We start from the raw sequence: 18,733 nt of genomic DNA, 5'->3' as shown, positions 1-18,733 counted from the left end.
AGCCCCACATTTACTGACTACCAGGACATCATCTCCAGCCTTACAGTTTCTGACTACATGGCCAGTATCAAGGGCAGTACCATTCAGCCCAGACTTTTTATGTTCCCATCTGTTGTAGAAAGCTTCCAGGTTTTCTATGAAAGCAGCTTTGATGTTGACCTCTTTTAATACCCTTGTGATTTTAGTCCACAGATTTATCTCATTTGGGCATACCCAAAATCACTTCCCTGTTTTAATACTGCTTGTAGCTAGTTCTTGGATATCTGCACAAGGGGCGTGACACCAATTTCCACAAAAATTTATGCATGTGGAAGCCCGTTTGTTTGACTGACCACAGACTACACACAGCTTCATAGTGATTTGAATGGTTGATTTACTGCAATTCTACTAGCAACCTCTTGAATATTCTATTAATAACCTCCTTAAATGAAGCTCTAGCTATTTGTATTTCTGTTTCTAACTGTTTTTGTATATTGGACAGCTTACCGTGCACGTTCCTGATATATATTTAATGTTTGTGTTTATAAGGGCGCCTACAACCCCATCCGTTTACAGTCTGCTTTATTGTCCAACGAAACCGTTTGAAACCAGTCCAGGGTTCGGACCAGTCCAGGGTTCGGACCAGTCAAGGGTTCGGACCAGTCAAGGGTTCGGACCAGTCGATCTGATCTGATCAGTGGGTCACTTATTTAAACCATACTGGTCGGTGATTTGAGCTAACACATGAAGGATCTACTGGAAATTATCTACCCGAGTAATATGTGATTTGATTGATACAAAAGTATAACTTGCGTGTAACTTTGATAAATAATAATTATCTTTGTTGCCATTTACTTGTGTGTATGTAATGAGATTCATCCAGGTAAATGTAATTTTCCATAAAACCCATAGGATTATATAGCGCATGTAGGGGGGGGATGGAAGGCATTCAGGGTCAATCAGGGAACTGGAGCACAGATCCAATTCCCTAGATCAAGAGCCCGTCACCAGCATCTAGGAACCTCCCTTGAGAGGGGGGGGATCTTCCCAGAACATTCACACTGAGTCCTATTCAGTCGTGACCTGGTCAGCCTCTTGCTATATAACCCTTGTGGTTTAGCGCTTCTTTCTGATTATAATAATAATAATGGTCATCCTCTTTAATCACAAGTTATCCTTGAAAATCCCGCAGCTAACCCACCAGTTCTACCAGCAGAAAGTCAGTTCTGTGGCAGTTCTGTGTAGCACCTTCCCAGGATACCTCTGTTACCACTGACGGTAAGCATAGCAGTGGTCAGGCTCCACAGATGGCCACTGACAGCAACAGTAAAGCCCCACTAATAGCCCCTGACAGCAGTAATGACAGCAGGGAGTTTGTGTGTGGCTGGGGAGCACAGTTCATCAATATTATTGTCACCTTCCCCGTCAACAAGGTTATGTTCCGTCAGGTAAGTTATCACCTTCATTAAGTTTATTCAGGTATACACAAGTACAGTTACATAGATCATCATACATAGCAGTCATATATAGCAGTCATATACAGCAGTCATACATAGCAGTCATATATAGCAGTCATATATAGCAGTCATATATAGCAGTCATATATAGCAGTCATACATAGCAGTCATACATAGCAGTCATACATAGCAGTCATATATAGCAGTCATACATAGCAGTCATGCATAGCAGTCATACATAGCAGTCATACATAGCAGTCATACATAGCAGTCATATATAGCAGTCATACATAGCAGTCATATATAGCAGTCATACATAGCAGTCATACATAGTAGTCATACATAGCAGTCATACATAGCAGTCATACATAGTAGTCATACATAGAAGTCATACATAGCAGTCATATATAGCAGTCATACATAGTAGTCATACATAACAGTCATACATAGGAGTCATACATAGCAGTCATACATAGCAGTCATACATAGCAGTCATACATAGTAGTCATACATAGAAGTCATACATAGCAGTCATATATAGCAGTCATACATAGTAGTCATACATAACAGTCATACATAGCAGTCATACATAGCAGTCATACATAGTCATACATAGCAGTCATACATAGCAGTCATACATAGAAGTCATACATAGCAGTCATACATAGTAGTCATACATAGCAGTCATACATAGCAGTCATACATAGCAGTCATACATAGAAGTCATACATAGCAGTCATACATAGCAGTCATACATAGCAGTCATACATAACAGTCATACATAGCAGTCATACATAGTAGTCATACATAGAAGTCATACATAGCAGTCATATATAGCAGTCATACATAGTAGTCATACATAACAGTCATACATAGAAGTCATACATAGCAGTCATACATAGTAGTCATACATAGCAGTCATACATAGCAGTCATACATAGAAGTCATACATAGCAGTCATACATAGCAGTCATACATAGCAGTCATACATAGAAGTCATACATAGCAGTCATACATAGCAGTCATACATAGAAGTCATACATAGCAGTCATACATAGCAGTCATACATAGCAGTAATACATAGCAGTCATACATAGCAGTCATACATAGCAGTCATACATAGCAGTCATATATAGCAGTCATACATAGCAGTCATATATAGCAGTCATACATAGAAGTCATACATAGCAGTCATATATAGCAGTCATACATAGCAGTCATACATAGCAGTCATACATAGCAGTCATACATAGCAGTCATACATAACAGTCATATAGCAGTCATACATAGCAGTCATACATAGCAGTCATATATAGCAGTCATACATAGCAGTCATACATAGCAGTCATACATAACAGTCATACATAGCAGTCATACATAGCAGTCATATATAACAGTCATACATAGCAGTCATACATAGCAGTCATACATAGCAGTCATACATAGCAGTCATACATAGCAGTCATACATAGCAGTCATACATAGCAGTCATACATAGCAGTCATACATAGCAGTCATACATAGCAGTCATACATAGCAGTCATACATAGCAGTCATACATAGCAGTCATACATAGCAGTCATACATAGCAGTCATACATAGCAGTCATATATAGCAGTCATATATAACAGTCATACATAGCAGTCATACATAGCAGTCATATATAGCAGTCATATATAGCAGTCATACATAGCAGTCATACATAGCAGTCATACATAGCAGTCATACATAGCAGTCATACATAGCAGTATATATGTAGAGAACCTAGGATAACCCAACATGGTCAAAGTGACTTATTTACATTGGTTATATCTGTCTGTTATGTGGATGAGAGACAGTGTAGGTTCCAGGATGAGAGACTGTTCCAGGATGAGAGACTGTGTAGGTTCCAGGATGAGAGACTGTGTAGGTTCCAGGATGAGAGACAGTGTAGGGTCCAGGATGAGAGACAGTGTAGGTTCCAGGATGAGAGACAGTGTAGGTTCCAGGATGAGAGACTGTGTAGGTTCCAGGATGAGAGACTGTTCCAGGATGAGAGACTGTTCCAGGATGAGAGACAGTGTAGGTACCAGGATGAGAGACTGTTCCAGGATGAGAGACTGTGTAGGTTCCAGGATGAGAGACAGTGTAGGTTCCAGGATGAGAGACTGTGGGTTCCAGGATGAGAGACAGTGTAGGTTCCAGGATGAGAGACAGTGTAGGTTCCAGGACGAGAGACAGTGTGGGTTCCAGGATGAGAGACATTGTAGGTTTCAGGACTAGAGACAGTGTAGGTTCCAGGACGAGAGACAGTGTAGGTTCCAGGACGAGAGACAGTGTAGGTTCCAGGATGAGAGACAGTGTAGGTTCCAGGATGAGAGACAGTGTAGGTTCCAGGATGAGAGACAGTGTAGGTTCCAGGATGAGAGACAGTGTAGGTTCCAGGACGAGAGACAGTGTAGGTTCCAGGATGAGAGATAGCGTAGGTTCCAGGACGAGAGACAGTGTAGGTTCCAGGACGAGAGACAGTGTAGGTTCCAGGATGAGAGACAGTGTAGGTTCCAGGATGAGAGACAGTGTGGGTTCCAGGATGAGAGACAGTGTAGGTTCCAGGATGAGAGACAGTGTGGGTTCCAGGATGAGACACAGTGTGGGTTCCAGGATGAGAGACAGTGTAGGTTCCAGGATGAGAGACTGTTCCAGGATGATAGTGAAGGTTCCAGGATGAGAGACTGTTCCAGGATGATAGTGAAGGTTCCAGGATGAGAGATCGAAGGTTCCAGGATGAGAGACAGTAAAGGTTCCAGGACTTGAGGATGAGAGACAGTAAAGGTTCCAGGACCTGAGGATGAGAGACAGTAAAGGTTCCAGGACCTGAGGATGAGAGACAGTAAAGGTTCCAGGACCTGAGGATGAGAGACAGTAAAGGTTCCAGGACCTGAGGATGAGAGACAGTAAAGGCTCCAGGACCTGAGGATGAGAGACAGTAAAGGCTCCAGGACCTGAGGATGAGAGACAGTAAAGGCTCCAGGACCTGAGGATGAGAGACAGTAAAGGCTCCAGGACCTGAGGATGAGAGACAGTAAAGGCTCCAGGACCTGAGGATGAGAGACAGTAAAGGCTTCAGGACTGTGCCTGCACATATTGTAGTTTTTATTTTCCTAAAGTTACATGTTTTTTTGTTTACTAATCTGTGTTCCATTCCTTAGAAAAGTGAATATCCATTTTCCTACTTTTCCTGTTTTAACATTTATATTTTATGGGCTATCACTCCATGACCTGATTTATCAAATGCCTTAGTGAAGTCTGTAGAATATTAGAAGTAAGATAAGATAAGATTTTTTTCGGATTTTTAACCCCGGAGGGTTAGCCACCCAGGATAACCCAAGTAAGTCAGTGCGACATCGAGGACTGTCTAACTTATTTCCATTGGGGTCCTTAATCTTGTCCCCCAGGATGCGGCCCACACCAGTCGACTAACACCCAGGTACCTATTTGCTGCTAGGTGAACAGGACAACAGGTGTAAGGAAACGTGTTGAAATGTTTCCACCCTCCGGGAATCGAACTCGGGCCCTCCGTGTGTGAAGCGGGAGCTTTAGCCACCAGGCCACCGGGCCACCTCAATATGGTGGTTTTCTCTGGTGCCTACCATTATATTATTTCATTTAAACTATATTATTTGTACAGAATAAAGAATTAAGCAATGTTATAATTTTTTATACTCAGGTCTCACTTCAGCAGGATATTAATAGTGAGCAAAAATTGTCCAAAATTGATGCTGAGGTACATTTGAGATCATTTTTATGGGCACAAATGGTCCTCTTACCCTAAATAACTTAACCTAACCTAACCTACCCTAAACCTAACCTAATGTAATCTGCCCTAAGGTATCCCAGCCTAACCTAACCTAATTGTATCAACCAAATCTTCTAATGGGCTGCAGAAAACAATATGAAATTCAACGATGAGAAATTTCAATTACTCTGATATGGTAAACATGAGGAAATTAAAACTTTATCCGAGTACAAAACAAATTCCAGCCACAAAATAGAGCGAAAAACAAACGTCAAAGATCTGGGAGTGATCATGTCAGAGGACCTCACCTTCAAGGACCATAACATTGTATCAATCGCATTTGCTAGAAAAATGACAGGATGGATAATGAGAACCTTCAAAACTAGGGATGCCAAGCCCATGATGACACTTTTCAGGTTGCTTGTTCTATCTAGGCTGGAATATTGTTGCACACTAACACCACCTTTTAAGGCAGGTGAAATTGCTGACCTAGAAAATGTACAGAGAACCTTCACGGCACACATAACAGAGATAAACTACCTCAGTTACTGGGAGCACTTGAAGTTCCTGAACCTGTACTCCCTGGAACGCAGGCAGGAGAGATACATGATTATATACACCTGGAAAATCCTAGAGGGACTAGTTCCGAACTTGCACCCGAAAATCACTCACTACGAAAGCAAAAGACTCCACAGACAATGCAACATCCCCCCAATGAAAAGCAGGGGTGTCACTAACACATTAAGAGACAACACAATAAGTGTCAGGGGCCCAAAACTGTTCAACTGCCTTTCAGCATACATAAGGGGGATTACCAATAGACCCCTGGCTGTCTTCAAGCAGGCACTGGACAAGCACCTAAAGTCGGTACCTGACCAGCCGGACTGTGGCTCGTACGTTGGATTGAGTGCAGCCAGCAGTAACAACCTGGTTGATCAGGCTCTGATCCACCATGAGGCCTGGTCACAGACTGGGCAGCAGGGGCATTGACCCCCGGAACTCTCTCCAGGTGAACTCCAGGTAAACCTAACCTAATCTAACCTAAACTAATCTAATCTAATCTAATCTAATCTAATCTAATTTAATCTACTCTAACCTAACCTAACCTAACTTATTCTCTCCTACTTTAACCTAAAGTAATGAATAACAATCAGTAATGATTATTATTCATTAATGAAAATCACCCTGACACAGCTACTGCAAGCTGTGTTGGCAACCTATACACTGACAATGTTGTGAACCACTTTAGGAAAGTCATAAAGGAACGAGAGGTACAGGCCTCTATGGACAGATATGTTGTGCGACAGAAGTCCAGTGACTCTCAAGCTGGTCCTAGTGGCATTGAAAGAAGGAGGGAAGTAACCCCAGAAAAAGACTTGCTACCTCAAGTCCTAATGGAGTAGGATTCCCCTTCTAAACATTAAAAACTTTGACACTCTCCCCTCCTTCCATCCCATCAATCATCACCAGATCTTCATTAAAGGTAAGTGTCAATTATTCTATTATGATTATCCTATTGCATTAAACATAATATTTCATGTGGTAAAAGTTTTTTTTTAATACTTTTGGGTGTCTTGCACGGATTAATTTGATTTCCATTATTTCTAATGGGGAAAATTGATTCGCTTTCCGATAATTTTGCTTTACGATGAGCTCTCAGGAATGGATTAATAACATGAACTTGGGGTCCACTGTATTGAGAATTTCACAGAATCAAGGGATCACCACCAACAGTTGCAGTGCAAACAACATAAGTGAGCATGCACTATATACAGTGCCATCTGTGATTGCCAGCCAAACTATTTGCCAAAAATACTAGTCTCGTAATTTTTGACCGGACTTTTTAAAAAAGTTGCCAGACGATCTGTTGCTGATAAGTTGTTGTGCCTTAATTATTAATATTAATTATTGCCATTGTGTAATTCAGTCAATTCTTATAATTACAAAGCAACATTGTATACTAGTATCATAGTAACATTGTCTACTAGTTATATTAACATTATATACTAGTTATCATATTTTTATTTTATTATTTTATTATCACACTGGCCGATTCCCACCAAGGCAGGGTGGCCCGAGAAAGAAAAACTTTCACCATCATTCACTCCATCACTGTCTTGCCAGAAGGGTGCTTTACACTACAGTTTTTAAACTGCAACATTAACACCCCTCCTTCAGAGTGCAGGCACTGTACTTCCCATCTCCAGGACTCAAGTCCGGCCTGCCGGTTTCCCTGAACCCCTTCATAAATGTTACTTTGCTCACACTCCAACAGCACGTCAAGTATTAAAAACCATTTGTCTCCATTCACTCCTATCAAACACGCTCATGCATACCTGCTGGAAGTCCAAGCCCCTCGCACACAAAACCTCCTTTGCCCCCTCTCTCCAACCTTTCCTAGGCCGACCCCTACCCCGCCTTCCTTCCACTACAGACTGATACACTCTTGAAGTCATTCTGTTTCGCTCCATTCTCTCTACATGTCCGAACCACCTCAACAACCCTTCCTCAGCCCTCTGGACAACAGTTTTGGTAATCCCGCACCTCCTCCTAGCTTCCAAACTACGAATTCTCTGCATTATATTCACACCACACATTGCCCTCAGACATGACATCTCCACTGCCTCCAGCCTTCTCCTCGCTGCAACATTCATCACCCATGCTTCACACCCATATAAGAGCGTTGGTAAAACTATACTCTCATACATTCCCCTCTTTGCCTCCAAGGACAAAGTTCTTTGTCTCCACAGACTCCTAAGTGCACCACTCACTCTTTTTCCCTCATCAATTCTATGATTCACCTCATCTTTCATAGACCCATCCGCTGACACGTCCACTCCCAAATATCTGAATACATTCACCTCCTCCATACTCTCTCCCTCCAATCTGATATTCAATCTTTCATCACCTAATCTTTTTGTTATCCTCATAACCTTACTCTTTCCTGTATTCACCTTTAATTTTCTTCTTTTGCACACCCTACCAAATTCATCCACCAATCTCTGCAACTTCTCTTCAGAATCTCCCAAGAGCACAGTGTCATCAGCAAAGAGCAGCTGTGACAACTCCCACTTTGTGTGTGATTCTTTATCTTTTAACTCCACGCCTCTTGTCAAGACCCTCACATTTACTTCTCTTACAACCCCATCTATAAATATATTAAACAACCACAGTGACATCACACATCCTTGTCCAAGGCCTACTTTTACTGGGAAATAATTTCCCTCTTTCCTACATACTCTAACTTGAGCCTCACTATCCTCGTAAAAACTCTTCACTGCTTTCAGTAACCTACCTCCTACACCATACACCTGCAACATCTGCCACATTGCCCCCCTATCCACCCTGTCATACGCCTTTTCCAAATCCATAAATGCCACAAAGACCTCTTTAGCCTTATCTAAATACTGTTCACTTATATGTTTCACTGTAAACACCTGGTCCACACACCCCCTACCTTTCCTAAAGCCTCCTTGTTCATCTGCTATCCTATTCTCCGTCTTACTCTTAATTCTTTCAATAATAACTCTACCATACACTTTACCAGGTATACTCAGCAGACTTATCCCCCTATAATTTTTGCATTCTCTTTTATCCCCTTTGCCTTTATACAAAGGAACTATGCATGCTCTCTGCCAATCCCTAGGTACCTTACCCTCTTCCATACATTTATTAAATAATTGCACCAACCACTCCAAAACTATATCCCCACCTGCTTTTAACATTTCTATCTTTATCCCATCAATCCCGGCTGCCTTACCCCCTTTCATTTTACCTACTGCCTCACGAATTTCCCCCACACTCACAACTGGCTCTTCCTCACTCCTACAAGATGTTATTCCTCCTTGCCCTATACACGAAATCACAGCTTCCCTATCTTCATCAACATTTAACAATTCCTCAAAATATTCCCTCCATCTTCTCAGTACCTCTAACTCTCCATTTAATAACTCTCCTCTCCTATTTTTAACTGACAAATCCATTTGTTCTCTAGGCTTTCTTAACTTGTTAATCTCACTCCAAAACTTTTTCTTATTTTCAACAAAATTTGTTGATAACATCTCACCCACTCTCTCGTTTGCTCTCTTTTTACATTGCTTCACCACTCTCTTAACCTCTCTCTTTTTCTCCATATACTCTTCCCTCCTTGCATCACTTCTACTTTGTAAAAACTTCTCATATGCTAACTTTTTCTCCCTTACTACTCTCTTTACATCATCATTCCACCAATCGCTCCTCTTCCCTCCTGCACCCACTTTCCTGTAACCACAAACTTCTGCTGAACACTCTAACACTACATTTTTAAACCTACCCCATACCTCTTCGACCCCATTGCCTATGCTCTCATTAGCCCATCTATCCTCCAATAGTTGTTTATATCTTACCCTAACTGCCTCCTCTTTTAGTTTATAAACCTTCACCTCTCTCTTCCCTGATGCTTCTATTCTCCTTGTATCCCATCTACCTTTTACTCTCAGTGTAGCTACAACTAGAAAGTGATCTGATATATCTGTGGCCCCTCTATAAACATGTACATCCTGAAGTCTACTCAACAGTCTTTTATCTACCAATACATAATCCAACAAACTACTGTCATTTTGCCCTACATCATATCTTGTATACTTATTTATCCTCTTTTTCTTAAAATATGTATTACCTATAACTAAACCCCTTTCTATACAAAGTTCAATCAAAGGGCTCCCATTATCATTTACACCTGGCACCCCAAACTTACCTACCACACCCTCTCTAAAAGTTTCTCCTACTTTAGCATTCAGGTCCCCTACCACAATTACTCTCTCACTTGGTTCAAAGGCTCCTATACATTCACTTAACATCTCCCAAAATCTCTCTCTCTCCTCTGCATTCCTCTCTTCTCCAGGTGCATACACGCTAATTATGACCCACTTCTCGCATCCAACCTTTACTTTAATCCACATAATTCTTGAATTTACACATTCATATTCTCTTTTCTCCTTCCATAACTGATCATTTAACATTACTGCTTCCCCTTCCTTTGCTCTAACTCTCTCAGATACTCCAGATTTAATCCCATTTATTTCCCCCCACTGAAACTCCCCTACCCCCTTCAGCTTTGTTTCGCTTAGGGCCAGGACATCCAACTTCTTTTCATTCATAACATCAGCAATCATCTGTTTCTTGTCATCCGCACTACATCTACGCACATTTAAGCATCCCAGTTTTATAAAGTTTTTCTTCTTCTCTTTTTTAGTAAGTGTCTACAGGAGAAGGGGTTACTACCCCATTGCTCCCGGCATTTTAGTCGCCTCATACGACACGCATGGCTTACGGAGGAAAGATTCTTTTCCACTTCCCCATTGTATATTTCTTATATTAACATTGCATATTTGTTATCATATTAATGTTGTATACTAGTTATCATATTAACATTGTATACTAGTTATCACATTAACATTGTATACTAGTTATCACATTAACATTGTATACTAGTTATCACATTAACATTGTATACTAGTTATCATATAAACATTGTAAACTGAAAACTTTGTCTTGACTGATAAACAAATATTCTTGTTGTAACTCTGAATTTGTAAAAAAATTATTATTTTTGCTTTGATTTTTTTAGGTTATACAAGTATATATCACGTTTTGCTCATTGCTGTTATAACCTAGGCAAAATAATTTGCAGTGCAATTCCAGAACTGTGTTATTCCCTCGTCCCATCACTGTTGCTTCTTCATTTGTCTTGAGGCAGAACTCTGCCTTAGTATAATTTGTCCACTTTTTCTTGGCCAGGGTTAATTTTTTTGCCCTAGTTGATGTTTTAATCTTATTCTGTATATTATCCTGCATGCTGAAACTATTAATGCACTCTCCACAACAGTAATTTAAAAATTTCCAAATATTGGGGCCTGTCAATTAAAAATTTTTAAATAGGTAACTTTTTGGATATATTTTTATTTATATTTATTTTAGCTTTCATTTTGTATTTCTCAGCAATGTAACTCAAATGTAGTTAGGGAGAAGTCAGACTGTTATTAAATATAACTACCATTTTCTGAATAGATCAGTGAGGTTATGAAACTTGAACTAGCCAGCAGGATCTCCTACATGACCTGTCCTAACACTCAGCAGTGAGTAAAGACATGTGTAGGCTTACATTAATATGTAAGGCTCATCATAACTACATATTAAAAAGTGATTGATTAATACCATCCTTATTAATGGTGTGTCAGATGCTGCACGGAGTGTCACCAGTGAGTGCAGCCAGACAGCTGAGCAGAGAAGGTTGCATCAGCCTGTACCGAGGCATCCTGCCACCGCTCTGTCAGCGAACAATATCCACCTCCATAATGTTTGGCATGTTTGAGCAGTATGGAAAGTTGCTCAGATATTACAACCCACATATATCACATGGTACAGTGCTTCAGTATATCACATGGTACAGTGCTTCATCATAGCACATGGTACACTGCTTCAACATAGCACATGGTACACTGCTTCAACATAGCACATGGTACACTGCTTCAACATAGCACATGGTACACTGCTTCAACATAGCACATGGTACACTGCTTCAAAATAGCACATGGTACAGTGCTTCAACATTGCACATGGTACAGTTCTTCAACATACCACTTGGTACAGTACTTCAACATACCACTTGGTACAGTACTTCAGCATATCACATGGTACACTGCTTCAACATAGCACATGGTACACTGCTTCAACATAGCACATGGTACACTGCTTCAACATAGCACATGGTACACTGCTTCAACATAGCACTTTACTACTGAATATCAACAAAACATTTTTGTAATGACTTTATTTTATTGTTTTATTTTGGTATTTCATGTTTTACTTTACTTTTTATGCTGTTAGTACTGTATTTTATACTGTAAGGTTTAGGATAAACACTGTGTACAACACAAATAGTTGTTTATTTCCCAGAAATTTGGCATAAAAAACATGGTCGTAAGTCGAGCAGGTCGTAAGTCAGATGGTAGGTGTATAGACAAACCCTGCTTCGTGCTTTTTGGAAACAGAGCATTAAATATCCAGCTAAACATATCAATAAATGGTTCACCCATTACAAGACACACTGAGGGCAAATTTCTAGATCACCTTGACTGTAATCTTAAATTTCAGACCCACATTCAGCATATAACTACAAAGTTTCCAAAACAGTAGGTATCCTTTCCAAGATATGATACTATGTACTCCAAAGGGTGCTCCTTACTTTATATCACTCTAATACATATACCCTTACCTCACCTATGGTATTTGCGCTTGGGGATCTACCACGGCCAGTCACCTTAAACCTATAATAACCCAACAAAAAGCGGCGGTGCAGATGATCACAAACTCCTGCACCAGACTACACACCTCACCACTCTTTAAAAGCTTGAACTTAATATATAAAATATACACACTTATTATTGTGCCTACTATATACATATACAGAACATTGAACTCCAATATCAACCCTCCACTCAAACTTCTCCCAGACAGCTTCAACAGAACACAGGCATAACACAAGGCACAAAACACTTTTTGACATCCCTCATTTCCGTCTCACACTATGCAAAAATGCAATGCACATAGGCCTGAAGACCTGGAACTTTTTGCCCGAAACAGCAACAGGTACCCTACCCACAAATCAATTTAGGACTATACTCAGAAATCATCTCATCTCTCAATAACAACCATACCCACACTATGCTAAACTCAAACCAATTGTAAAGCAACTCTCCCAAATATTGTATTATCCCTTAACTATTAAGCCATTATTACAATCTTAAAAAAGTATGTTTCATTAATTGTACTACCTCATATTAATAACCCTTTGACTTTTGGCTGTATATATACGTCTTATGATCCAGTGTTTCTGACGTATTAATACGCCTAAATTCTAGCGGCTTCAAATCAAGCAGGAGAAAGCCGGTAGGCCCACATGTAAAAGAATGGGTCTGTGTAGTCAGTGTGCGCAGTATAAAAAGAATCCTGCAACATGCAGTGCATAATGGGGGAAAGAAAACTCTGACCGTGTTTATGGATTAAAATGCCGACTTTGAGGTGTATTTTCGTATAGTATTTATGGCTGTATTTTCATTTTCTTGGTCTCATTTGATAGAATGGAAAACATATTACAGAAACAGAGATGATTTTGATTAGTTTCATGATGAAAAGGACCTTGAAATTGAGCTCAAAGTAGTGGAAATGTTCGATTTTTGCCAATGTTCAAGAATAAATAAATCACACCACCCATCCAATACACGTCAGCTGTCTAATATTCTGATATTCTTTCACAAGTGCACTGATATTATTTATATAATTTTTACAATAATGCAATAGTCTGTATAATGGTAAATCTTCTATTTTTTGTGTGAATAAAAATTCAAAATAGAAAGCAAGAGTAATATAAGAGGGACCTGGAGACATGACTGATGAATAGAGAAGATGCTATTTTAGTGCCAGAAAATATCTGCATTGTTTATTCTGGACCCTATTTTGAAATTGGCATCTTTGTTAATTTGTGTGAAATTGGCCAAATTGCCAATTTCTGACCACTTTATTGGGTAGTTGAAATCAGTAAATGGGCTGTTTCTTGGACTCAATCCATAGAACAAATGGAGTTCTAAAGAAGTAGCTGTGAGTTTGGTCGAGTGGAACAATGGAATTTGACGAAAATAGGGCTCAAAGTGGGCGAAATCGCCGATGCATATATATCGCCGAGATCGCTAACTTCACAAGAGCGTAATTCCATAAGTTTTTCATCAAATTTTGTACTTTTGGTGTCATTACCATCGGGAAAAGCTTCTCTGTCATTTCATAAGAAAAATTAATTTTTGTTTTTTCAAATATTTTGCGACAGACACACAGGATTTGGGGTAGCGACAGTCAGAAGGTTAATAATAGAGTAACAAATTTAATTACAAACTTAAAAATGTATGTTTGCATCATAAATTGTACTACCTCATATTAATAATAGAGTAAAATATTGAATATTTGTAATCTACCATTCTTGACCTGTTTAGACTTAAGTAGTCTTTAAGTATTAGGTTAAGTCTGCCCAAAATGCCTCGGCATGATAGTGGCTTTCTTTGTACCAATCAGATTATGAAATGTAAACACACATTGTAACCTTAGCAAAGAAATGAAATTTTGATTCTGATTTTGTACAGTCCATCAACATAGCATATGGTACAGTACTTCAGTATATCACATGGTACTTCAGTTTATTATAAAGCTCACCTATATAGTGGGATTATTTTGTAAATGTGATTGAGAAAGCGTATGCTAAATTGAATAGCTTAAACCAGGGGTTCCCAACCAGGGGTGCTCGCACCCCCTGGGGGTGCGAGACATCATTCCAGGTGGTGCGAGAAGCAACATAGTTCCCCGTTTTGAAAAACTCACAAGCAAGTTAGTTTAATATGTTTATTATGCACCCCATACCCATCCTGTGGGCGGTAGTCAAAAGATTACAGAGGTACATAATTGGTCCAGGGACTGGACTCCAAAGTTTTGATAGCTGAGCAAGTTACAATGGTAATGAACTAGATCTGGTCATAATCATGACCAAGTTACAAAGGTAATGAGCTCCAGGTAGAGCTGGTCACTCATGAATAATTGCAAAGGTAATGAATCATAAACACATTAATCATGAGAATTTACAAAGGTAATGAGCTCCAGGTAGAGCTGGTCAAAATCATGACAAGTTTCAAAGGTAATGAATTATAAACACGTTATCACATGATTACAATCATAGACAAATTACAGAGTAATGAGCAGTTAACAAACATAGTAGGGAATTCATCCAATGCCCCAACAACAGATGTTGCTAGGTGCCTGTCTCTCCTCGGTAGACAGCCATTGCAAACAGCAGCAAGTTGCCCTGGGATCTGCTGCTTGCACGAGCACCATCGACCCTCCCCAAGAGGTCCAAGAAGCCAGTGACTCCGTTAACAGCCCGATGGAGAGCTCCCCTAGGGACATGTCAGCGTCCTGGTGGACGCCAAGTTAGTTGATTGAAGATCCCAGGCCCTTGTGTGTACGGATGTTGAAGCTTGAGGAACTGAGTACACACTGCCTGTGGCACCTGACAGCTGCCTCGCGGTCGAACTCCACGATGCTGTCCCTGTAGTGGAAGTTCCTGTGAGCCCGGCACTCCCTGCAGTGCCATCGCTGACATCGTGGGTTAGGGGAGAAGTACCCTCTACAGATGGGGTGGTGCTGGTAGTTGGGTGGGTGAGGCGGGGGAGACGGGCAGGGGTGAGGCGTTATGAGAGGGTCACTGTTTACTACTCACGCCCTCCCCCTCCCCCCCAGCGGAGAGGGGGGGAGGCGCTGACTGGTCCTGACTCTACAACACCAAATCCTCTGAAACTGCACAACACTTCAACTATTTACGCTGAAACGATGCACTGGGATGTCCGTTCGCTGCTCTGGTATCTTCTCAAAGCATTCACACTGAGTTCTGTTAAGTAGGGACCTGGTCAGCCTCTTTGACCAGGAGCTATCCTTGAAAATCCCGCAGCTAGCCCGCTACACAACCTGCCATGTCGGCCATGTTGAGCCCTGCACAAGCAAGAAAGAGGAACAAAAGAGTCATTTAAAGAAAGTAACTATTTTTTGCATGGTATATTCAAATGTTAATCGGAAACATCCTTTCTTGTCCATATGTTTGATTTTTTACGTATTAAAAAAATAAAATTCCTTTCTATAGGTTTGAAAACTAGTTCTTTATTTTACTTTTTTGTATATATTTCAAGGAAGAGTTATTATTTTTGTAAGGTGTATTCAAATATCATTCTGTGATATGTTTCTTTTCTGTAAGTCTGATTTTTGCTCACATATTATATTAGAAAGTGAAATAAATATCTTCTTTTGATAAAATTTAATATGATTCCACATCCTTTATCCTTGAACAAAGTTTAAACTGTAGGAGGTGCGAGGTTAGAGCAAAAATTTTATGTGGGTGCGGGAGTAAGAAAAGGTTGGGAACCACTGGCTTAAACTATGAAGGTCTTCCCATGTGCTGTTAAATTTTTGTTCTATTCAGCTTTTCAGCTTTTTAATTGTGCTATTCAACCTTTCTTGTGCTGTTGTACCTCTGAAAGCTGCAACACAACACTAGCAACTAGTACCTCTGACAGCTGCAACCCAACACTAGCAACTAGTACCTCTGAAAGCTGCAACCCAACACTTGCAACTAGTACCTCTGAAAGCTGCATCCTAACACTAGCAACTAGTACCTCTGATGGGATGAGTACCAGAGATGGGACATAGAAACAAGGGGTCACAATTGGAAGCTGAAGAGTCTGGCAAGCGATGTAGTGAAGGCAGGAACCATACATAGTTTTAAGACAAGGTATGATAAAGCTCATGGAGCAGGGAGAGGGAGGACCCAGTAGTGGTCATTCAGCCAGGAGCTGGGTCTCGACCCCTGCAACCACAATTAGGTGAGTACAGCTGCAACACAATACTAGCAACTAGTCCCTCTGACAGCTGCAACCCAATACTAGCAATGGCACAACACTGGTAACAAGCAACACTGACATATCAAATGTTTTTTATTTATTTATTTATTAATTTGAACATGATATAGAGAAGTACAAAGGAATACAGTTATTAAAGTGCAACATGCCAAAGCCCCTTGTATGCAGAGCATTATGGGCTGGCTTAAAATTAACTTAAGATTAACTAAGCAATGATATATTCAGTGGTAAAAACATTATTGTAAACAGATAACAATTTAGCACAAATGAGTATTACAAAGACAGGTCATATGGCCATTTACTGTGTTGCCGTGCATTCAGTAGAATGGAGTATTCTGTTAGGTAATGTAATTAAAAAATAACAAAGTTTGATTGGGTCACAAGTTAGACATTTATGAGATACAATAATGAGAAACATTTATGAGATACAATTTATGAGATACAATTATTCAGTATTTATTTAGTTGTGGGTGAGTAAGTGATTTTTGAGAAGAGACTTGAATTTATAAACAGACATTGTTTCTTTTATATTCACAGGTAATGAATTCCAGAATTTAGGGCCTTTTATGTGCATTGAGTTTTTGCATAGTGTGAGATGGACACGAGGAACATCAAAGAGTGATCTGTGCCTTGTGTTATGGTAATGTGTTCTGTTGAGGTTGGTAAGGAGATGTTTGAGGGGAGGGTTTATATCAGAGTTAAGTGTTCTATGTATGTAGTAGGTGCAGTAAAAAGTATGGATGTTTTGTATGGTGAGTAGGTTTAGAGTTTTGAATATTGGTGGAGTTTAAGCTGTTTAAGAACTCCGTTCAGTTCCAAAATATGGAGCTTGACACCTGACATTGCAAACAGGTTTAGAATCTGTCAACTGCTGCAAGACTTGTTAAACAACATTCCCTTAACCTGATATAATTGACTGAAAGTTAATGATTGATTAAAAATATAAAATCTTACATAATTTGCTAAAAAATATTTGAATCACCAAGTATTAAAGTCAACAAAATTAGCAGTTCAGTTTAGATAGCGTCACCTCATATTAAAATCTATTAAAATAACATTCAAGCAATCAAATTTGATCTGTTCCTTTTTAAATACTTATTAAGTCTTGGTTATAAGGAATAAAGATTTGTATTTGCAATTTCATTAGTTTGTCTACCCAAAATTCACTTTGTTTATTACAGGTGCAACTGTAGCATTGGCTGCCATGCTTGCAGGTTGCACCGAGGCAATACTATGTCCGTTTGAGCGCATCCAGACACTCTTGCAAGATAAGAAGTTCCATGGTAAATACAGGTCAGTGATGATGCTAGTACGATACATGTTGTCTCTGTTCAGAATACAGTGAGCTAGTGACAGTGACAGTACAATGACATTTGACATAATACAATGAGGTGGTGATGGTGACACTATATTAACATTTGGAACAGACACATACAGGATTTTTTTTATTTGCACATTACAGTGTTTCGCTCAACGCCGGGCCTTGTCAAATATAGCCTCTCCTCACTTAACGACAGAGTTCCATTCCTAAGACCACGCTGGTAAATGAATTTGTCACTAAGTGAGGAGCATACTATAATGGTAGTGAGTTTGTGTCAACCATACTTGATGTTGTTTTACCCCTTTCACTGTCGAGACCCCTGCTCACAAGCTTACTCTCAGTGTCGAAGAATTTAAAAAAAAAATTTTTTCTTATGATAGAAAATCTTTTCCTGATGGTAATGGCACCAAAAGTATGAAATTTGGTGGAAAACTTACGGAATCACTCTCTTGCGAAGTTAGCGGTCTTGGAGATATTTACGCATCGGCAATTTCATCCACTTTGAGCCCTATTTTTGGCCAATTCCATTGTTCATAGCTATTTCACTAGAACTCCATTTGTTTTTTCGATTGAGTACAAGAAACTGTCCATTTACCAATTTCAACCACCCAATAAAGTGATCAGAAATTGGTAATTTGGCAAATTTCATACACAATTCAAGTAAGGCCAATTTCAAAATAGAGTCCAGAATTAACAATACAAACTTTCCTAGCAC

The 18,733-nt window shown here is 39.7% G+C and overlaps 1 protein-coding gene across 2 annotated transcripts in view; it reads left to right on the top strand.

Annotated features, from left to right (window-relative positions):
• Positions 1 to 982: 982 nt before the first annotated feature.
• The window catches only part of LOC128689902 (mitochondrial nicotinamide adenine dinucleotide transporter SLC25A51-like), a 33,672-nt gene continuing 15,921 nt past the window's right edge, over positions 983 to 18,733 (top strand). Inside the window, exons 1-3 of one of the 2 annotated variants that reach the window (XM_070080706.1) lie at positions 983 to 1,257; positions 11,430 to 11,610; positions 17,879 to 17,990. In XM_070080706.1, the coding sequence (XP_069936807.1) occupies positions 11,430 to 11,610; positions 17,879 to 17,990 (293 nt within the window). In that variant the 5' untranslated portion in view covers positions 983 to 1,257. Of the gene's footprint in view, positions 1,428 to 11,429; positions 11,611 to 17,878; positions 17,991 to 18,733 lie in introns of both variants that reach the window. The other variant, XM_070080705.1, reaches the window with a different exon arrangement.

The sequence above is a fragment of the Cherax quadricarinatus genome, unplaced genomic scaffold (assembly GCF_038502225.1).
Source record: "Cherax quadricarinatus isolate ZL_2023a unplaced genomic scaffold, ASM3850222v1 Contig816, whole genome shotgun sequence".
Taxonomy (NCBI): domain Eukaryota; kingdom Metazoa; phylum Arthropoda; class Malacostraca; order Decapoda; family Parastacidae; genus Cherax; species Cherax quadricarinatus.
Note: the sequence above shows the minus strand (reverse complement) of the source record. Positions and strands in the feature narration are given on the sequence as shown.